Raw genomic sequence first — 24,916 nt, 5'->3', positions numbered from 1 at the left:
CAATTTTAGTCCTTAACATATATAAATTTGAGTTCTGCACCATGCAAAAACAGAAATGACTAAGTCCGTCAATGCCCTCTCCATTTGGCTCCAAAAGTCCCCAAGGCCTTAACATATTTAAATTTGAGTTCAGCACCATGCAAAACTGCTAAATAGACATACAATTTTGGACAAATGTGGTAAAATAGTCCCAAAAATGGAGTTTTTATTAGCACTAAAAGAGCCCCTGGGGCGCACCCAAGACTTATCATGAAATATAGGCAAACAAAATTATATAAAAATCAGTTAGTTACAACTTTTCAGAAAGATTTATAAAAATCCAAGGCATCAATATTTTTAAATAAGCACAAAAGTGTCAATTTTAGCCATTTTAACTCAAAAGGCACCCCTGGGGGGGGGGGGCAACCAGAGCTTTCCCGGAAAATCTGTTCTGTTACCTTTTTACTCATATCATGTTTAATGTTTGTGCAAAATTTCAAAGAATTCCAATGCGTTGTTATTGAGAAAAGTACGGACAGACAAATGGACAAGGGTGAATATTCAGGTCCATCTTCCTTTTGTCGGTGGACCAAAAATGAAAAAGAAAGAAATGAAAAATAAAGGAATGAAAAAGAAAGAAATTAAAAATAAAGATATGAAAAAAGAAAAAAATGAAAAATAAAGAAATGAAAAATAAAGAATGAAAAAGGAAGAAATGAAAATAAAGATATGAAAAAAAGGAATGAAAAAGAAAGAAATGAAAAAGGAAGAAAAAAATGAAAAAGGACAGAAATGAAAAAGGAAGAAAAAGTGAAAAAGAAAGAAATGAAAAATAAAGAAATGAAAAAGGCAGAAACGAAAAATAAAGATAAAGATATGAAAAAAGAAAGGAATGAAAAAGGCTGAAATGAAAAAAGAAGAAATGAAAAAAGAAGAAAGAAATGAAAAAGAAAGAAAACAAGGAAGAAAGAAATGAAAAAGAAAGAAATGAAAAAGAAAGAAATGAAAAAGGAAGAAAAAATGAAAAAGGAAGAAAGAAAAAAGTAAGAAAGAAATGAAAAAGAAAGAAATGAAAAAGAAAGAAATGAAAAAGAAAGAAAAAGTGAAAAAGAAAGAAATGAAAAAGGAAGAAAAAATGAAAAATGAAAGAAAGAAATGTAAAAGGAAGAAAGAAAAAAGTAAGAAAGAAATGAAAAAGAAAGAAAGAAAAAAGAAAGAAATGAAAAAGAAAGAAATGAAAAAGAAAGAAAGAAATGAAAAAGAAAGAAATGAAAAAGAAAGAAATGAAAAAGAAAGAAATGAAAAATGAAAGAAATGAAAAAGTAAGAAAGAAATGAAAAAGAAAGAAATGTAAAAGAAAGAAAGAAAAAAGTAAGAAAGAAATGAAAAAGAAAGAAATGAAAAAGGAAGAAATGAAAAAGAAAGAAATGAAAAAGGAAGAAATGAAAAAGAAAGAAATGAAAAAGAAAGAAATGAAAAAGAAAGAAATGAAAAAGGAAGAAATGAAAAAGAAAGAAATGAAAAAGAAAGAAATGTAAAAGAAAGAAAGAAAAAAGTAAGAAAGAAATGAAAAAAAATGGAAATGAAAAAGAAAGAAATGAAAAAGGAAGAAATGAAAAAGAAAGAAATGAAAAAGAAAGAAATGAAAAAGGAAGAAATGAAAAAGGAAGAAATGAAAAAGGAAGAAATGAAAAAGAAAGAAATGTAAAAGAAAGAAAGAAAAAAGTAAGAAAGAAATGAAAAGAAAGAAATTAAAAAGAAAGAAATGAAAAAGAAAGAAATGAAAAAGGAAGAAATGAAAAAGAAAGAAATGAAAAAGAAAGAAATGAAAAGAAAGAAATGAAAAAGAAAGAAATAAAAAAGGAAGAAATGAAAAAGAAAGAAATTAAAAAGAAAGAAATTAAAAAGAAAGAAATGAAAAAGAAAGAAATGAAAAGAAAGAAATTAAAAAGAAAGAAATGAAAAGAAAGAAATGAAAAAGAAAGAAATGAAAAAGAAAGAAATGAAAAAGGAAGAAATGAAAAAGGAAGAAATGAAAAAGAAAGAAATGTAAAAGAAAGAAAGAAAAAAGTAAGAAAGAAATGAAAAGAAAGAAATTAAAAAGAAAGAAATGAAAAAGAAAGAAATGAAAAAGGAAGAAATGAAAAAGAAAGAAATGAAAAAGGAAGAGAAAAAGAAAAAGTACAAATAATTGTCAAAGAAAGCAAAAATGTCACATTCTTTGTTAAAACATTTTCTAACTTCTGACGGGTGAGAACAAAATACATAGATGTTAATTCTGCTCACAAACGAATTTAAAAAATGTCTAGTCATTTTGTACAAAGGCAAATTATCACTAAAAGGAAACCTTTTCTGCGATTATCGTCTGCACTTTTACTCTAAACATATCACTTTAGGCCAAAAGATTACACTTCGTAAGCTTTCTTCAAATCATGGACGTTAAACTATTTCTAAAGTATTTGGAATATCAAACCCACGACTGGTTTACAAAATGACTTTTTAACAAGTGCAAATGGTCACACTACCAAAATATTTTAAAGAAATACTAAACAGAGTTCATTTTTTTTTGTTGTTTTTATTAGAGAATTACCACTTATCAAGGCTCAAAGGTCACTCGAGCATAAAGGTTAATCAGTGTCAGATGGTTGATGAAACAACACCGTGATGATTTAATAATGATGAACATTAAGGGAATAGTTCAGGAAGAACTTGTTTACATTGACATTGAAAACGACCATATAATAGTCAGTTGGAAAGCAGTCACGCGAAACAGTGTTCTAGCGATGGCCAGTTCTAGGAAAGAAACTTTGTTTATGGAACTTTCATAGGCACACAGCGAGAGAGAGAAAGGGGAAATATTTATAATGGTTGTAGCCAGATAGGTTTTTGTTGTGAACGTTTTAAAAGGGAGGATCAAAGATTGAAGCTCAGTCGAGCACTTTCCATGAAAATAACGATAGAGCAGAGAAAGGCTAGCAGTGCCTCTTCTCTAAGAAAGAGGTAAGAATGAGGAGAAAAGGGCATTGCTCACTAGATTTCGAAGCCGATTTTGCATCCTGTCAAGGTAGGAAAGGATTGGTGAGTGAGGTTATGGGTTTATTTACCCTCACCTAGCTTGTCGTTTGCCGTGGTGTAGAGTACCACAAATGGTTAGTGCTGTAGATATTCCCTTTGAAAGTTTGAATCCCTTATCACCAAGTTGCTTTGGTCCTGGAAACAACAACAAAAAAAAAAAACAGCATCTACAAAGAGCAATCATTCTTGTAAGGTAAGACATGATATAATTATTTCCACAGTCAAACGGCGTCACGGCTCACATAACCCATGAAAGCTAAACAAAACAGAGGTCTGAGACTCGAGTTTCACTCTCATTTGGACTCATCAGTCAAACACATCTGAACTTGGTACATTCCATAATCAGATTTTACCGCGGTTGGCTTAAGAGTTTCCTCTGTGTGTTGGGGTTGCTCAAGTGGCAGGGTAATCTCCTTGAATGGTAGTGATTCGGGTTTTGAATCCCAGGTTCATGTGTGTTCCTATTTACAATGCCTCCCCACGGGACAGAGTTAGACACCAGAGTCGTTTTTTAACGTGGAGAAAAGGAACAAAAATTAAAATTGTCTCAGTCGTGAAGGATTTCTCCTCCACTGACAGAGAACAAGAAATTGAAGTGGAGCATCTGAAGAACAGATTGGATTTATTTGCTTCCCCACTGAGCAAATTAGGCACAAGGCCGTTTTTTAATGTGGAGAGAGAGGGAGGGAGGAGGGAAAGGGGGGACCAGCTCCCGAGAGGTGGGAAATGGGAGCTGGATAGTAACTGTGGTCTGCAGGGTGATCCCTACATTGACCAAGTTCAGATATGTGGGGTTACCCCCACATATGGTCTTTGCTAGTCATAGCTAGTCATAGCTTGCAGTATCTGTCGGAACAGATACTACACTTTGACCTTGTCCCGAAGGCCAAGAAGCAGGTTCATGTGTGTTCACATGATGAGCCAAAAATGAGGATGAAACTCGATTCTTGGATTTTCAGCTTGTTGGTTTTCATGACTTATGTGAGCTGTGACGGTGTTTGATAATGGAAATAATTATATATATATATATATATATATATATATATATATATATATATATATATATATATACATAAGGTGTCTTCAATAAATTTCCAGACTTTCTTTTGTACAGGCAATTAAAATTGTCGTAGACTCTTGAAAATTCAATATGCTCTTGTTATACATCTGATGAGATGACTGACCAATTTTTATCATTTCAGATTCAAATGAACAGCTACAGCAGGGATTGCAATACAGCATACTAAAGCCTGGTTGTCACAGCTGGTGTATTTCAAAAATGTGATATGGACTTGAGAACATTTTAATATTCAATAAAATTCTGTTTTAAACTTGGAAAAAATGCCACGGAAACGTAAGGAATGCTTCAGACTGCTTTTGTATCATCTCGCATGAATCGAGCATCATTTGAATGGCATAAGAGATTTAAGGGAGGCAAGGAGTCTTTGAGGAATGATCAAAGGTGTGGGAGGAGTAAAGAAGTCTGAATACCAGAATTGATTGGTCAAATAAAGAATTTAATGGATAAGGTACGTTGTGTGTTTATAGAGACAATGTGCTTAGTTTGATATCAGTGTGGAAACTGTATATACAATTAGTTTCAAGGAACTGAAAGTGCGTAAGATTTGTGCAAAGGTTTCCCAAGGGTGCTCAGAGAAGATCAGAAATAAAAGCGTTGTCATCACAGCAGGGAGATGGTTGAGCTGATCAATTCAGATCCTGCAATTCTTGATGCTCTGATGATCTGTGATAAAAGCTGGATCTACCGCTATGACCCAGGGACCAAGAGACAAAGTTCCCAGTGGAATGCCAGACAGAGTAAATCCACCCAGAAACTTATGATGATCCCTTTTTTGAAAGCACTGGCATGATCTACATACACTGGATTCCCACTGGACAGACAATCAACAAGGAATACTATGTTAAGGTTTTAAGGGAGTTCAAGAAGAGATTCTATCAGAGGAGGCCAGCACTCTTCAAATCAAGTCAGTGGTATTTCCCCCAGGCAAATACACCAGTCCACAACCCAATCCTTGTCACAGACTATTTGTCCTATTTGTCCAAGATGGGCATCAAGACAATTCCTCACCCTCTCTATAGTCCAGACCTTGCTCCCTGTGACTTTTGATCATTCCTTAAGCTCAAGGAAAACCTTAGAGTCTGTCTCTATGAGACAACTGAGGAGATGAAAGACGCTGTGATGAGGATCATTGGCACACTCACACGAGATGACTTTCATGAGGCTTTCCAGAGGTCGTTGGAATCGCACAAGTGCATTGCAACTGATTACTTTGAAGGAGACTAAGGTTTTATGTGTGTACTATCAGTAAACGTGTCCATACAAAAAAGTCTGGAAATTTATTTAACGCACCTCATATATATATATATATATATATATATATATATATATTATTATTATTATTATTATTATTATTATTAATAATTGTTGTATTTATTAAACATTTGAATATTTTAGTCAAATATTTTTTATATATTTTTACGTGCATAAGAGTCATCCATGGAGACGTGTTTCTGGGTATCACCCATCTTCAAAATATCTGAGCGGCAGCCTGATGTCAAAAATTAAGCTATACTGAAGACAGGTAAACCCAGGAACACGTGTCCATGAATAACTTTTATGCACATAAAAAAATTTCATAAATATTTGAATAAAATATTCAAATGTTTGATAAATAAAATTAATTATAATAACAAAAAATATGTCACAAATAAGAGGGCGACATGAATATAAACAAAGGGCAGGTAACTACCTCAAAATGTTCAGCTGAATGTAACAATTAGATAACACAGAATTGCTAATAAAAAAAATAAAATCAGCAATAGATCTTATATATATATATATATATATATATATATATATATATATATATATATATATATATATATATATATATATATATAGCTTTAATTAAGAGAGAAAAGATGAAGGTCAATTCCACAGAAGGAGACTTATCCGGATAATGCGAAGCTCAACAATAATTATTGGAGTTTATACAATAGGACAACAAGAGAATGAAATGAAGACACAAAACTATATATAGGTAGATATAGAGTGGATCATTTATTGAATAATGGAATACAGACAAAATTGGGGGGATAGAAGGAACTCTTTATGTCAGGGCATTTCGAAGCCTAATGATTCTCATCAGAAGAGTAGAGAAGGTGCTAGGTAGCATGGTGGGGATGCGGCATCTAGCGTAAGATTCGTTAGGGATGAAAAAGATTAAGAGGAATTATAGAGTGTAGGGGGAAGCTTTAATGAATTCATTAGTTTTGTGTCTTCATTTCATTCTCTTGTTGTCCTATTATATATATATATATATATATATATATATATATATATATATATATATATATATATTACAATAAAAAATCTCAAGTGAATTAGCTCCCTAATTCAGTTGCAAACAAAGAGAATTTAATGAAAGTTTCATTATTATACTCATTGACAAAAAATTCGTACAATTAATTTCTATCCAAACTAAAAAGATATAAGCCATAGATAAGAATGGTGACTAAATGTTGTGCCCTAGCAGGTCGGTAATAATCAACACAAATACAATGATATAATTAACAAAACAAAAGTGTATTAACAAAAGTATATTCCTAAGTACACGTCATGATTCTGGGGCCATAACTACCACTAATCTCTGCCACACCGTTTTAGATGTAACTGTACTTATTCTTTGTTCATACCTAAAATGGGTAGAGCAGCCTAGCTCATAACACTCAATAAAACTGATTATGGGGATTTGTTGTTTTGTTGAGGCTTAACTTTGGACAAAATTTTCGTTACAATCTGATACATACATGATATTATTCTGTCGCCATTAAAGTCCCCTCCTTTTTGTCCATCGAGAAACCTGTTAGGGTTGCCGAGACGACGATATGAAAGGAATGTATGAACGTTAATGGTTGGATGGTCACCTCGCGTGATGCAAGTATCATAGATTAAATGAAGGAGTGACCGTAAAAATGAATGAAAGGAATGCGATCTTCTTGGATCAACTGTGATTATGAATGTCTGTTCAAGTTGATTTAAATGTCCTAATTACATAAACTAGTTTTTTTGTTTTGTTTTTTTTTGGGGGGGGGTATTTTTTAAGAGGGTTGGTGGAGTTAGTGAGTCAACGTACAATATTACAATATATATATATATATATATATATATATATATATATATATATATATATATATATATATATATATATATATATACAGTATCGGCCATCATATAAGGAACGGAAAAAATTTACAATTATTCATGTATATTTCAAAAATTAGTGCATGGATTTTTCTGAAATACTCAGAATAAACAAATAGAACCAATGTGTATAATCTAGTACCAAAAAACTTACGATTCAATATTGAGAAATATGGCGTCACCGACTCGCAGAACTCTGTCTCTCCAAGAAAAAAAATTAATTTTAGACAATTACAAAGAAAAGAAATCAATTTCAACAATTTCTAATATCGTTCGAAGATCAAAAAGTGTTGTTCATCGTGTGATAGCTCGATATGAGAACAAAAATACATTAGAAGCATCTCCTAAAACCGGCAGACTCCCTAAAATGTCTCAAAGAGAAGATAGGATTATAGTAAGGCAGGCTCTTAGTGACCGATTCAAATTCGCAACATCAATTTCTCGTGATTTTAATGAACAGACTGGGAAAAATATATTTAGAAAAACTGTTTCTCGACGGTTAGCAGCTGCCGGATTGCATTCCAGGGTGTCAGTATCTAAATCCTTGATCTCCAAGAAAAACAAAAATAGCCGTTTGAAGTTTGCCCATGAGCATGTCGTCTGAACTGATGAACAATGGGCTAAGGTTCACTTCAGCGATGAATCCAAGTTCAATTTGTTTGGATCTGATGGAAAGAAGCATGTACGGCGTAAAGCAGGTGAACGATTATCCTCCAAATGTGTTAAAAAGACACTTAAATTCGGAGAGGTAGTGTAATGGTGTGGGGTATGATATCCTCGGAAGGAGTTGGCCCTCTAGTTCGAATCTATGGTAGGGTTAATGCGGAGACTTATAAGCAGATCCTTCAACAACATGTCATTCAGAGCTTACGCCTTTCACCTAATCAGCCAAGCATTTTTATGCAAGATAACGCCCCTTGCTATAAAGCTAAAAAAGTGATAAGTTACCTCGAGGAAGAAGAAAATAAGAGTAATGGACTGGCTAGCGCAGAGTCCGGATCTGAATCCAATAGAAAATGTTTGGAAAATGATTGGAGAAAGAGCACAGATGAGGAATACCCAAAATCAAAATCATTTGTGGGATTTATTGAAGGAAGAGTGGGAAAAGATAAATCCTGAATTTTGCAAGAAACTAATCCAGTCTTGTGGTCGAAGTGAGGTCATAAAGAATAAAGAGATGTTCACTAAATATTGAATGAATTTATTTTTTAAAACATTTGCATTAAAAAAAACATAAAGTTTCTATTTCGTTCCTTAACTTTTGGCTAGGATAAATCCACAGATATAATTTAAAACTAAAATATTTCTCAATATTGAATCGTAATTTTATTTTAGCTTTTTTTTTTTTTTTTTTGGTACTAGTTTATACACATTGGTTCTATTTGTTTATTCTGAGTATTTCAGAAAAATCCATGCTCTAATTTTTGAAATATACATGAATAATTGTAATTTTTTTCCGTTCCTTATATTATGGCTGATACTATATATATATATATATATATATATATATATATATATATATATATATATATATATATATATATATATATATATATATATTCGCTTAAAAACTACTTCATACACAATAGACACTACTTTAACTCCACACTCTCTCTCTCTCTCTCTCTCTCTCTCTCTCTCTCTCTCTCTCTCTCTCTCTCTCTCTCTCTCGCTCCCTATATATGTGTGTGTGTGTGTTTGTTGTGACCTTGAATTGTTAATAACGAAAAAGACAACGTGGTATATTTACAAGAGTATTTGTTACAGAAAGACCTCCATCCCACTGCAGGAAGACGTGACACAAGGTCAAAAAGTGGGATTTAATGGGTCAATACACAAGAGGTAGCACACTATGACTCCACAAAAAAAAAATGCTTGGGCGCACATTGTAACCACTAATCCTGCCATTTAGAGCATTTTTACAATTTAAAGACATATGTTGCGAGAGAAAATATGTGAAGGCTGTATAAATACACAAAACGTTTTCGAAATCTAGTGACTGATATCATTTTTCTCTCTACTACTTCTTTCACACAGAAGACATATTGGCTATCTCTGCGGTATTATTATTCTCATGATAAATGCTATTCCCCACCCTTTTAAAACATTCACAACAAACACTCATTTAGTTACAACCACTATCAAGAATTTTCTTTACTATTTATCTGTACCTAAAACTAGACGAAAATTCTATAATAAATGTTCCTTATTTAGAAATACCCGTCTGTGGAACACGATACTATGGCACTGCTTCCCGGGTGACTATAACATAGTCGTTTTCAATCTGATGTAAACAAGTTTGTGTTGATCCGTCCCCGTAAATAATTAAATTCTGTTGAATTTCCACATTTACCAATCATCATGGTGTTATCTCACTGGCTTCCTAACGTTCACTAACCCTTATCCTCCAATAGCTTTTCGGCCTTGATAAGTGATTACTTCTTAATTAAAAATATATATATATCAGTTATATTTGAGGGTCTGTTCTGTCCTCAGTCATAGGAGGAAAATCCTTCTTGATTGCAGCAATTTTTTTATATTTTTGTCCAATCCAGAGTGCTATTTAAGAGAGAGTAAAATCTTTCTTTGGATGGATGAATAACGCGTACCGAAATATGTCGAAAATTGAAATGCAAAATGTTCATTTCAACTTGCCAATATATTTCTATTACTTTTGCGCATGCGCAAATTCAATCATAGTTTTTAGTGGTTTAATTTTAAATCTTTTTTATCTATCTCTCGATAGTTCAAATCGTAGGGAATGTGGCTGGAGCACTAAATGTTTTAGTTTTGATTCTAGCTGATCGCACCAAAGTCATTTTTTTTTTATCTTTCGGAATCAGTACTAGGTGTTAGGTACAATATTATATTCAATAGGAAATTGGCTCTGTAATAATAAATTCGAAATCTGCAGGAATTCTATGACCCTCGCTAGTTACAAATATATTAAAATGTGATTTTCACAAATTTTTATTAAATCACACCATAATTTTTAAAAATAAATTAGTTTGCCATGTAAATATAATATACTAGAAGAATATTTGTCCTAGGACGGGTAAACTTAATTCCCAAAACAGAACAGTTTTGCACCCCTTTTATTTTCTTTGACAGATTAAAATCAAGATAGAATGCTATGAAACCTTATGGCTAGAATCCTTATTCCAATTTTGATTAAAATCCATGGCATGATTTTGATTTCCGAAAATGTTTTTGATTTAAACTTAAAGGGTCTTCAAAAGAAATTTAAATTCAATGAAAGTTGCTTCATTGGTGTCTAATGTCAATAGAATAAAATTTAATGCAAATTTGCCTATAATTTGCCTATATTATGCCATTAAAAAACTTTTAAAATATTAAAAGAAAACTTAAATTTGGAGAATATTTAATTTATGTTTAATAATTATTCTTAAAATTTTTCAAAAATCGGAGATATCAGGATTTTCACCAAGTCTTTCATCCCTCTTTGCTTTCTTATCAGCTATGTTCCAAGATTCATAATTATCGGTTAATTAGTTTAGGAGTGAATCCAGTTGATACAAATGTATAAACATATATATAGCTTTATATTCTCGGTGTTGCTCGGGCGAAACTTATTGCTGGGCGGAGGATTTAGTCACATCCTATTTAAGATACACTGAATATCTTAACTTGTTACAAAAAGTGACCTCATGTTGGATTTAAGGAAACATAAAACACATCCATCTTAGGTTATGAAAATCAAATGCGAAATAACTCTCATAGCTTAAAAGGGGAAATAACTTTCATAGCTTTAATAAATAAGCTTACTTTCGGGTTTAGACACAACTGTTGTCAGCTGTTAATAATTGAAAATAAATTAAATTTAATATAAATTAAATAAATCAACTTTAAATAATATTTCTAAATGGAACAAGTAAAAGAATTTTATTACAACAAACAATTAATAACGTGGAGCTAATTATTACAATAGATTTTCTTTAATGTAATATGCAAATGAGGTTACTCATTGAATGTAGATTACTTTTGTAAAAATCATGCTGGAATAAAATTATATAAAAGTCTCCTTTTAGTATCTATATATTAATATGATAGCGTGTGTGTTATTTTCTGTGTTACATCCGGGTCGTTTAATTCTTATGTACTTCCATTGCTTGTCATAAATGATTTTATCAAAAGTTCTTCATAAGTTTTGGTTTCGGTTCCGATAATAACTGATGGCATTCCAGTAATCTATTTTGTTTTTTATAAATAATTTTATCAAGAATTTTTCATAAGTTTTGGTTTCGATTTCGATTATGGCTGAAGGAACTCAAGTTATATATATATATATATATATATATATATATATATATATATATATATATATATATATATAGATATATATAGATATATATAGTAATTTATAAAATATAAAATATATATGGCGATTAAGCTACACTGAATATTCTGCGTTTCATCCACTATAGGATTCTGCGTTTCATCCACTATAGGATTCGTCAGGCTTATGCGTTTCATCCACTATAGGATTCGTCAGGCTTATGCGTATGCATAAGCCTGACGAATCCTATAGTGGATGAAACGCAGAATCCTAGAGTGGATGAAACGCAGAATCCTAGAGTGGATGAAACGCAGAATATTCAGTGTAGCTTAATCGCCATATATATTTATAAATTACTAACTAGCTCTACCTACATATTGAGCACTTTTGAAGTAAATACTTAAAGTTTACGCATAAATCTATACTTTCGTATATTAAATTTATGTGAGTAAATGAAGTAGTTATATATATATATATATATATATATATATTTCATAAGTTTTTATTTCGGTTTCGATTGAAGCTAATGCACCCAAGTCATATGGATATATATATATATATATATATATATATATATATATATATATATATATATATATATATATATATATATATATTTTTTTTTTTAAATTGCAACTTTATAATATATAAAATCGATAGAATATTAACTCGATAAAAATATATACGAAATCTACAAGAATTAAAATATCATATTTAAGCATACTTTACGACCGGCTTTTCTGGGCGTCCATGCTAGCTTAGATAAATACTTTTGCAGTTTAAACAAAAGAGCTACAATAATATTAGAGCGTCTCCATTTACACTGAACATCTACAGAATGCCAACATTACATATAACTCAGTCCCCTATGGAATTTCCACAGGTCCCGCTAGTGAAAATTAATTTATGATCCAGTGTACCTTTTGTACATATTAATTAAATTGTGAACAAACAGAGAGGAATACGACTTTGTTATAATAGATGCCTAACTTTATATATAATACCTAACTTTATATATAATACCTAACTTTATATATAATACCTAACTTTATATATAGATAGAAATTATTTTGAATAAATACGTATGTCGAGGATGTCATTCAATAAACAAGAAACGTAGGAAACAAAAGCATATTCAACAGTGATATTATTTCATAAATTTAAATCCAAATACCTTTAAAACTTTGTATTATTTGGATTCTTTGGGCTATTGTTCTCATCTTGAATGTTATTTTCAGTACGTTTCGGTTGATGTAACCTCCGACCTTCTTCAAGTGTATTTATTCGAACTCCAGAATTTAGACGGAATTTGAACGGAGCCCTTTAATTACTTCACGGAGATATCATGCTCTTGTTCCGTCAGCCATGGCTGGATAGAGATCCTAAATAATTCACAATTTGTTATAATAGATGCACATACCTAACTTTATATAACTTTATATATAGATAGAAATTATTTTGAATAAATACGTATGTCTAGGATGTCATTCAATAAACAAGAAACGTAGGAAAGAAAAGCATATTCAACAATGATATTATTTCATAAATTTAAATCCAAATACCTTTAAAACTTTGTATTATTTGGATTCTTGCGACTATTGTTCTCATCTTAAGTGCCATTTTCAGAAATGTTTCGGTTAATGTAACCTCCGACCTTCTTCAAATATATTTAGTCGAACTCCAGAATTTAGACTGAATTTGTATGGAACCCTTTAATTACTTCACGGAGATATCATGCTCTTGTTCTGTCAGCCATGGCTGGATAGAGATCCTAAATAATTCACAATTGTATTTTGCGGTCACTCACACTGAGAATTCCGTCCAAATTCCCAAAGTTTAACAAAAATATTCCCGAGTTCGACAAGATACGCCTGAGGATGGTCGGAAGTTACATCGACCGAAACGTTGGGAAAATAACACTCAAGATGCGAACAGTAGTCTAAAGAATCCAAATAATATGAATAATCAATCCTCATCTCAAAAAATTCGGAAACGTAATCGTTAAGTGTAACATTAATAATAAATTCAAAATTATTGATCTTTTTTTATTGTTATGATTTCAATCAGGTCGAGAGAGATTCTCACAGACGAGCTGGCGGCAATCAGCAGCCCCCACGGAGGATCCACCACCACCACCATCTTTGGTTGGATTATGGGCTCAACAAAGCCAGTATCCAGATGATGACGATGACGATGATAATCTGCCACCTCCGCCTACACCACTGATGACTGCCGATTATGACATAGACTTTGACCAGTACCAACAAAACCTTGATGAAATTATACCTTCCATATCAGATCTTCCCGAGGTCAGTACAGAGTACGATGATGGGCAGGGTCTCTACCAGACGACAGGGATGTACATGATACAAACACAAGAACCTGATCAGTTCATGGAAAAGGGTAAGCAAATATTTCCATATGTATAAGTACTGGATAAATGTGTTTTTTCTATTATAACTCTTTCGTTTATGTTCGCCATTTTGCTTGCTCTTTCGTAAGTAATATCTCATAAAGTATTTTTAGATGTATGTGGAAGGAACATTAAAAGTCATGGTTGAGTCCATTTTTTGGTCCCCTGACAAAAGGATGATGGATCTGTAAATTCACTCTTGTCCGTTCGTCCGTTCATCTGTCTGCACTTTTCTCAATAACTATGCCTTGGAATTTTTGAAAATTTTGCACAACAAAAACAGTAATGGGACGGATTTTCTGGGAAAACTCCGGTTGATCCCCTAGGGGTGTCTTTCGGATTAAAATGGCTAAAATTGATACTTTTGTGCTTATTAAAAAAAAAATTGATTCCTTGGATTTTTATAAAACTTTCTGAAAAGTTGTAACTAACTGATTTCTATATAATTTTGTTTGTTTATACTTTGTGATAACTCTTGGGTGTACTCCAGGGGCTTTTTTAAGGCTAATAAAAACACTATTTTTGGGACTACTTTACTATATTTGTCCAAAATTTTCTGTGTATGTCTGTTTAGCCGTTTTGCATAGTGCTGAACTCAAATTTACATATGTTAAGGCCTAGAACTGCACAGTTTGTTCATTTTCACCAGAATTATACGTCCCTTGGGGACTTTTGGGGCTAAATGGGATGAGTGCTGAACTTAGTCATTTTTTTTATGCCTCATTCACTGTGCACTCACAGAGGACCATGCATGCTTCACTTGTTTTTATCTTTATAAATCAAGAGATTCCATCTTGGGGCTAACATTTAATTTCTATATGACTTATAAATAGAAAGCCAAGTGTTCAACTAAAGTACGGCACAGTCACATTGACACACCAGTTCTCACCAAATCACCGAAGTTAAGCAATGTTGAGCCTGGTCAGTACCAGATAGGTGACCATTTGGAAAGGCTAGGCGCTGTATGTACCTCCTGAGAAGGTTGGGCATGGAGCCAGCACTCTCACCCCCAAAAAAGGACTCCTTGCGACAAAAGCATCTACAAAGTTGTGGATGGCCTATGCCCCTCCAGGGGCGCAAGACTATGGATGGATGTTCAACTAAAATTCTTCTTTACTTCTCAAACGTTAGCAAAGAAGTGAGGAAAATTAATTGTCTTTTTTTCCAAATACCAAGTAAGTTATGTTATAGTATATCTTTATTATGATCTTTTCTTGGACTTCACGGTTTCCAGGAGAAAAATTCATCTGGTCTGGTGGAGTCTCAAGCTTAATACTGTTACTTCAGGTAACATCATTAGTAGAAAGTCCTCGCACGATTCAGTGTATAACTGTGCCTACCAGTTAGGCACCCGATCTAATAATGGTGTCACGATAAAAATACCTTTGATAGCCCTGGCGAAGCATCAAGTATTCAGCTATTCCTCGTATGACTCAATGTATAACTGTTCTGAGGGGACTTTATTTGGACTTTGAATATTATGTTAGTTTGACTATTTGCTTAAGGTTTATTTGTAAGGGAAAATATCCTTATTGCACTTTTGGTTTCGTTTCACTTCAGTCGAACTTCTCATAAATCAAGGGGCCCCTTTCCTGGGGCTAACACTTTACCTCTATATGAGATGCAGAAATATTCAAATGATCCAGTAAAGTTCCCGGTTACATCTCAAACACTGTTTTTAAAGACGTTGTTAAGCACGTAATTTTCCTCCTCTCAGTTGACCATTTAAATATGTTATAGTATATCTTCCTTGCAGCCTCTTGGGCTTGCGGGATTTTAGGACAGGGATTTATCTAGTCTGGTAGAGTATCTATCTGTGTGCTGTTACTTAAGGTAAAAGCCAGAATAGGTTAGACATAGCGAGGAGATCTTATTTGTACTTTATGTGATTTGGATGTTTATTCAAAGTTTACTTTTGAGGAAAAGTATCCTCACACCAGGTTGTCCTGATAAGCGCCTGTACAGAGAGACCTTAGACACTCGAGAAGGTATCTAAGTTTTCTCTTTAATAAATATATATCATACTTTGGGGTAAATGCACCAAACCGGGGGGTAATTGCATTAACTAAAAAAAAGTGCTCTTTATATGCATTGTTATTAATATACGAAAGTATAATTTTATGCGTAAACTTTAAGTATTTACTTCAACAGTGCTCAATAGATAGGTAGAGCTAGGTAGTAAGTTATAAAAATATATATGGCAATTAAGCTACACAAAATATTCCGTGTTTCATCCATGCAGAATATTCTGTGTAGCTTAATTGTCATATATATTTTTATAACTTACAACTATATATATATATATATATATATATATATATATATATATATATATATATTGTTCAGAATGTGAAAGGATATATAATTATTTCCACAGCCAGACGACATCACAGCTGTCATGGCTCTTGTGAGCTGCAAGGTTGTCTGGTTGTTTGGAATAATTATATATATATACATATATACATATATATATATATATATATAACTACTTAATTTACTCACATAAAATTAATATACGAAAGTATAGATTTATGCGTAAACTTTAAGTATTTACTTCAAAAGTGCTCAATACGTAGGTAGAGCTAGTTAGTAATTTATAAAATATATATGGCGATTAAGCTACATTGAATATTCCGTGTTTCATCCACTCTAGGACTCCTCAGGCTTATGCGCGAATTCTGTGGTTGTTTATCGTTTTTATATGCTCCTCTTCTATTGAGATTATAGTTAGCCAATCAGCTTCCTAGTATCCACTGCGCCCTTCCTATCAGCCAATGGGCATGCACTTTATCGGACAAAGGATCTGTTTTAAAACTAGGTTAGTGTTTTTTTTTGTTTTTTTTATAATTGTTAGTTTATATATAAATATATATATATGTACATACATATATGCACATATATATATACATATACATATATACATACATATATGTGTGATCGTTTATCGTTTACGCTCATCATCATCAAGACTCTTGTTGCCACCACAAAATTTCTTAAACCACCATTATGCTGTGCGTTTAGTAGTGGTTCCTGAGCATAATGCTTTGTTGATATCGCGATGTGTTTCAGCAGCTATCCTGCCTAGCGTGAATTGAAATAAGAAAATTGTGCAAATTTGTTTTTTTTCCATCTTGTATTCAACGTTCCTAAAAGAAGACATAATTGTTTTAAAACGATTGTCATTTAAACGATTAGATCGAGGGAATAACGTTCTTTAAAATGATATATAAAGTAAAGGTATTACAACAAAAACTTGTTTGAAAATACATCATTTGAAATTAAAATTTAAAATTTTGCAAGAACTTTGTTTACAACCTAATACTTAATAAAGATCAATGTATATTTATTTACATATTTTTATATACATATTTTATATCATTCCCGTCAGACAAAAGTTTTTTATATATATATATATATATATATATATATATATATATATATATAAGAACAAGTAGTTAATAAAACATGTTAAAAAACACTTTGAAAAAGAGTTACAACATATTTAATTTTAAAAAGGAAACACTAAATAAGTGGATAGTCCTTAATCTGCGGAGTTAAAATATGGCATATATATATATATATATATATATATATATATATATATATGTATATATATATATATATATATATATATATATATATATATATATATATATGTGTGTGTATATATATATATATATGACTACTTCATTTAATCACATAAATTTTACATACATTTTATATAAATGTATATATATATAAATATATGTATACACACACACACACACACACACACACACACATATATATATATATATATATATATATATATATATATATATATATATATATATATATATTAGTCCTCGCATGAAAGAGCATGGCACAAAATGTTTTGAATAATAATAATAATAATAATAATAATAATAATAATAATAATAATAATAATAGAATAAGAATAATAACAAAGACTTTCGCTGGCGAGGACTACTATTGACTGTAACCAGTTATACAGTCCTTTTGAAATTTTCATCTCTATTTTTCTCGTTTTGTACTGAATATTTGTTAATGAAACCTATATGAAATATGTTCCTTATTAAATTTTAAAGATTTTCTATTCTGAAAGGAGTTTTAAAAAATTTAATCTAAAAAAGTTATTTTAAAGTTTTTGTTTAAAAAAATTCAGATTTTCTCATTATTCAGACCTGTATTACAAAGCGGGAGTTGTAAAAATGAGTTGTGGTGTGAGGAGAAATACAAACTGAAACAGAGAGAATGTTCAGACCTGTAATAATACAAGAGGGGGTTGCAAAAATGAGTTGTGGTGTGAGGAGAAATACAACCTGAAAAATTACCTTGGATTTATTTTATGTAATGTACATTCTGTTGCACTTTTTAAAAAAAAATCATTGAAAATTTTATATCTATATAATTAATTGCTAGATGAAAGATAATTTTTTAAATTGCAACAAAATGTACATTACATAGAATAAATCCAAGGTAATTTTTTGATTCAATCTAAATTAAATTTTTATACCTTACTTTGTAAAATTTATAAAAGTGCACTTTGAAGGTAAATAAATTTCAAATTGAATCTCGTACCTTTATTTTTACAGCCTATAGTAAAAACATTTTGTTTAACAATTTTCATGCCTTGGATGAAATGCTTTTCTAACGTATATATATGTGTGTGTGTGTGTGTGTGTGTGTGTGTGTGTGTGTGTGTGTGTGTGTGTGTGTGTGTGTGTGTGTGTGTGTGTGCATTGAAATGTTATATAAAAAGGTAGTAATTCCAATCTTTACTATTATATTCGTTGTTATAGTTCAAGGGAGACAATTGTATTAGTCACTAATACATTATCTATTAGAGTTATATCAAAGGACAGATAAGTAGAACTATAAATCTATGTAATAAAAGTTTCATTATTTTATTATTTAAAACAGTCTATTTTAATCTCAAATAATGCAGAGGGTTTAGTAATTAAGATCACAGTTTCTCATTAAGAGCTTACACCTTCCTATTGACAGTTCAGATTTTCATAATTCAAGAAATTAATTATAATATTATTACAATTCTTATAATAATAGATGAACATAACAAAAAAAAAATGTGTTAATAGAACCATGTCTTGTTGCCATATTTATGAAGTGATAATGTTTAGGAGATATTTCAATAGGTGGAGCACATCAGCTTTGGAAGGCAATCCATCCACATGTAGTTACAACCCTGATTTCAAACCCCCACTGTCTTGTGGAATAATAATCTATGGGGAAGGCTTCAGGAGAAAACTGTGATGGAAAATGTGGAGTGGATCCCCATGAGGTAGTTTGACATTGCCTATAACTTTTATCATGTCCTATAATGGTGTCAGTGGCAAACTTTTACAGCCATTCTGGTTTTTGGATTCATCATCAATTTGGAGAAGGAGATCATGCTATATAGGCAACAGCCTAAAATAATGAAACTTATATTACATAGATTTATCATTCTAATTACCTGCCCTTTGATATAACTCAAATACATAATGTATTATAGACTAATACAATTATCTCCCTTGAACTTTAACAGCGGATACAATAGTAAAGATTGGAATTACCCTCTTTTAATATAACTTTTCAATGCACCATATTACACCACTCAGATGAGCTTTCAACAAAACTCAATCAACAAACATAAAACCTGGAGAGGCCACTTCAGCTTGTGACTGAGATTGCCATTGCCACATTAGTTTCTTTAGTCACAAATAGGCTAAGGATGCATCACCTATGGTCAACTGATGGCGGAAGGTCTACCACTAGTGTTCAATATCAGTGGCAAAACCTATGTGTGAGGTAATATCCGGACTGTTCACTATCAATCACTATTTGCTGTTGACTAAATTCAAAGAAATCGAACCTGATATTTTGAGGCTATCGTCTGCAGTTGTATCTGCTCTGCATTACCAACATTTCAGGGCATGTATGCAGATTCATATCATCTGTTATCAAATAATATGAATCAAATAATCTAGATGAAAAGAAATAGAATGATAGATCAGTGTTTTCATATAATCGTGATCATTCAGATTACTGTTCTCATCTTGCGTGTTATTTTCACGTTTCGGTCGATGTAACCTCCAACTTTTTTCAATTACTTTATATGTTACACTTCAGATCCTTGCAGAAAAATTCAGTTTTGACACTTTTCTGGGGGTTGGAGGTTCAATCTTAGTGCAAGAGAATACTAAGAATAAAATTGTGAAGTCTACAGAGTCATGGCTGATTGAATAAGAGCATGCTATCCTTATGGATTAAATAATTTTTTTTTTTGGGGGGGGGGTTGCAAAGAAGTCACCACATCACTCGAAGGGTTAATCCATTCAAAATTCTGTACAGATTTCTGAATTTGATAGAAATGAAGTTGAAGGTTAGATGGACCAAAAGGTTGTGAAAATAACACTCAAAATACAGACAGTAATCTAAATAATCTAAATAATATGTATAAATTGTTCTTATCTAAAAATTTCAGAAATCAGAGCTCAGTGTTTTATTGGCCATTAATGATAAACTCACCTGGGTAGGATATGCAAAATTGTCAATAGCTTTGACACACTGCCCTGATTTGGGCTGTGGTGCTCCTCTTCAGTGCAAAAATTGTCTGAGGACATTTTGATAGTCATTATCTTTAAGATAAATTAATAGATAAAAATTATGATTCAGTGAAATTTAATTTTATTCAAGATCACACCTTCTACTAAAGATATGATGACGAGTGTATGTAATTAAGCAGCAATAAAAACAAAGATTGTTTGGTATTCATAAATGAAACTTGGCAGACAATTCAAGCATTGACTTCTTTGATTGCAGTAAAAAAATTATAATCTTTATTAGCACTTTTCACCACTGATGATGACTATATGCTACCATCTCAGTGACCACCATACACTCATTAACCATTATCATCCAAACATATATAGTTCATTGTTAGCTTTACTCATTTAGAACTGCTTTAAAGGTTCACCGCTCACTCATTTTGCAACCAAATTTCAAACAATTTTTACAATTCATAGGTCATATTCTCAGCTATATTTTGAAAAAAAAAATTCAATTTTCGTTCAGTAAAACAAAAATTATAATAAAATTACTGGTGTTCAAAAGTTCTCAGAATATGTAAGGAACGAGAAACGTTTTTTTCTGATTCTATTCGCCCTCCTTGGAATGTTTTCATTTGTTGTGTACCCGCATTATTCTCCCTGACGTCACGATTACGTCGATTCAGCTACTACTGTCACTAATAATTCACCGCTGTCCTGATCTGTCACTGAGCTGTACTGTTGCTAATAGTTCACTGTCGATGTGTATTTACTTCATTACATCTTTTGTTTGATTATTTTATTTAGTCAATTTAAGAAGTTGGTGATAATATGTTTTCATGAATTGTTGACAAAACAAGGTCTGAAAAAAATCATAGATTACATAGAAAAATGCGAGCCTGAAAATTAATATGGTTAAGATTAAACTTAGAAAAGTAAAAGGACTAGTTGTTAAAACTGGAAAAGAAAAAGACAAGATAGTCTAGTAAAAAATATAATAAATTTATAACTTAAAATATTGCAGCATTAAGAATTGATTATATAATAACTTCTTAATGCTGCAATATTTTAAGTTATAAATTTATTATATTTTTTACTAGAATATTTTGTCTGTTTCTTTTCTAGTTTTAACAACTTGCCTTTTACTTTTCTAAGTTTAATCTTAACCATATTACTTTTCAGGCTCGCATTTTTCTATGTTATTCTTAAATGACTTTTGAGCCTTGAAAAGTGGTGACTTCCTAGTAAACAAAAAAAAACATTCACGAGTGACATTTTTTGGAGGAGAGGAGTCGGTCACTTTGTGGGTTATTATGTTATAAAAATGCTAATCCACACATTAGTTTTATCGACTGTTTTATTCTCCCCGTGTTTTTTGTCTCTTTTTAGTGATTGCTGTCTATGATTACACGGCAAATGAACCTGACGAACTCACTTTCCAAGAAAACGCTGTGATTTACGTTCTTCAGAAAAATGAAAATGGTTGGTGGGATGGAATGATCGATGGCGAACGTGGCCTCTTTCCAAGTAATTACGTCGAACCTTGCGTTTGAGACGCAAATACGCGAAAAATAATGACAAATTAAAAAAAAAAAGAAAGAAAACACACGAATTATACTCGTCAACAAGAGTTCAACTGTTATCAGCGACAAAAGCTATTCAAGGAAATTATAACCAAAGACGTTCTTTACAAATGGAAAATAGAATTTTATATTAATCCATATTAAATTCATAGCCGGTGCAAAGGGACTTAACAGATTATTCAGGAGCAGATAACTCTGCTTCCTTTGGTCGTGCCTCCATGTTTAAGATCTGCTTTCTGGCTATTAAGTTGAAGCATTAACTCTAACTATGCCTAAAATTACTTACTGCTGCTAATTTTTTTAGTGCTTCTCAGGTCTTATCCGTGTGCTGTTAGTGAAAAAAAAAAAAAAAGAATGCATCATTTCCTAAGTTTGAAAGAAGGGAAAATATCATCATCAGCAGCTTTTGTGAGTTAATGCAAAATGAACCACAATAATTATTTGTAGGTTTGGTTTGAGCCGACATTTCATATTAGCTGGCAAAGCATGGATTGTAAACATGGAAGTAGACGCCCTCCCACCTGTAAGATGTCATAAACTCATAAATGGATTCCAAACTATTTTTTCATTCTAAATCTCTACATAAAGGTTTAGTCCATTTTTATTGTGGAGTCTAATTCATATGCTAAATTTGCAGTTTCAGAAAAAAATTAAAAATTACTTTTAACATATTTTTAAACTAATAAAAAAAATGGTATGATTATAATTTAAAAGAAAATGTTTGTTTGCTTTTTTTTTTTCTATGTGGAACAAATTGTACTGGACTTCTTCTCTGCAGATTACAACTTGGTCATCTTCAAAGCCAATGTCTACAGATTCCTGTTACGAACCGACCTCACAAGTATTCAAACTTGGCCCATTCCAGGAATCATTTTCCATCATCTCATGTTCTTCATCTCTCAACTGGCAATGATTCCATCTCTTAAACCCTTATGCGGCGTTTTAAGTGGCGTTTTGCATTATGTGGTGGTAATTTAGTAAAAAAAAAAAAAAAATTTTTTTTTTAGTAAATATCTCCTTGAAAGGAGGGGGTGTTAAAATGCTTTAAAATAGCAAGTATATAAATATCTAAACTGCGATTTCATTAATATTTTCTCAACATTCATCAAAATTTAGGAATAATGTTTACCCCCCCCCCAAAAAAAAAACACACACACTGAAATCAAACAAGAAATTATGATTAATGGTAGTTCATATTGTGGAAGTAGTGGTGGGCGCAAGGGGAGATAATTTGGGATTTACTGTTGTTTTGTTTTGTTTTTGTTTTTCTCTTGAGTGGCTTTTGGCCTTGATTAAGTTGCGATGTTCTAGTAAGAGGAAAGAAAGACGTTAATTTATTGCAGATACATATTAAGACGAAAAGCAACTCAGGAATATGAGTTAATGAGATGAAATAATAGCTAGTTAAAAAATTAAGAATCTCATGAGATGATGGAAGGTGGTTAATGGAACTAACTAAGATTGGTTACTTGTGGGAATGGGAATCCATTGATGACATTGTAGTATTTCATGGGGGGGGGGGGTATAGAACGGCACCTTAAAAGGAGGGATGGTCTAAAAATGGAAATTAAAAAATTACATCACTTCCACCAAAGACCAGTTCTGCCTCTATCAGCTTGCCAACACTGACAAGGACAGATACAGGATGCAGTAGTCTCAACTAGCCCTTCAGAGGAAGTGGGGGATAGTGAGCACAAATGGCCAAAAGTCAGTCTCTCGGTGTATGTAACTGATTTCCCTCCCTAAAATTAATTCCTTCTCTCTCTCTCTCTCTCTCTCTCTCTCTCTCTCTCTCTCTCTCTCTCTCTCTCTCTCTCTCTCTCTCATATAAATTGAATTTAATTTCTGTTTCTATTGTTCTGTTAAATAAACTCTTTAAAACAAAACTGACGTCTGCATGGTTCTCAATCAACAAGCAAGGAACAGAAGTCAACAGTGCGAACATTAACAAAACCTGGATAACAATGAAAATGATTGGTTGGTTGTGTTTGTTTTACGGCATATCAACCCTTTTCAGGTTATTTAATGCCGAATCCAGTGATTTTGAAGAAAATTTTTTAATAGAATATATTTGTTTTTTCAAGTCGGTTTCTATTTAACCCATAGTTGGGACCCTAACAGGTACTACTACTCTGGGTCAGAGTGGACCTGGGAGAAGTGGCAATTAAGGGGTGGCTCCACACTCACCAAAGCCTGCAAGCTGGGGCCTCATCATTGGATATAGTTTAAGCTCATATCCAGGACCACAATGAAAATGCATATGTGTATAATGTTATGCATTGACGATTATACAACAGTATGCAGAGAAGCAGTCCCATGGTAATGTGTTCAAAGAAGCTCTGTTTATGGAAATTTAGCCTGACACTGAGCACACAGAGAAAAAAAGAAGAATTATTTTTCGTAGTGGCAGCACAAGTTCTTGCTGTGAATGTCTTACAAAGTAGAACCAAAGATTGGAGCTCAGTCGAGCACCTTTTATGATACACCAATTATGTTTCTGAATTTATTTTAGAAGGGGGATTAGTAATTTGGGTTATCTGGATTATTCAAACTACTATTCAACGTTTCAGCTGATGTAACCTCTGACCTTCTTTATGTAATCTTGTACACGTTGTAGTCTCCTTAGTTTTCAGTCGCAAAGGAGACAAAGAAGAGAAATGAAGTGTTGAAATTAAAGTTTTAAACTGCTAAATACCGTTTCATGCACAAAAAAGGCCGCCATTCTTTTCTCCCACTGACACACGAATTAAGCACACAAAAAATAATCTGTTGTTCTTTTTTTTTTCCATTTAC

General features: G+C 32.0%; 1 protein-coding gene across 5 annotated transcripts in view; it reads left to right on the top strand.

Annotated features, from left to right (window-relative positions):
• LOC145284526 (abl interactor 1-like) overlaps nt 1–22,841 on the top strand; it is a 172,184-nt gene extending 149,343 nt beyond the window's left edge. For all 5 annotated transcript variants that reach the window (XM_080133416.1, XM_080133413.1, XM_080133414.1 and 2 more), the window contains exons 6-7: nt 13,644–13,979; nt 21,930–22,841. In XM_080133416.1, the coding sequence (XP_079989542.1) occupies nt 13,644–13,979; nt 21,930–22,093 (500 nt within the window). In that variant the 3' untranslated portion in view covers nt 22,094–22,841. The remainder of the gene's footprint in view (nt 1–13,643; nt 13,980–21,929) is intronic.
• Nucleotides 22,842–24,916: the final 2,075 nt, after the last annotated feature.

Source organism: Euprymna scolopes, chromosome 9 (assembly GCF_053919585.1).
Source record: "Euprymna scolopes isolate OS-2025 chromosome 9, ASM5391958v1, whole genome shotgun sequence".
NCBI lineage: Eukaryota > Metazoa > Mollusca > Cephalopoda > Sepiida > Sepiolidae > Euprymna > Euprymna scolopes.
Note: the sequence above shows the minus strand (reverse complement) of the source record. Positions and strands in the feature narration are given on the sequence as shown.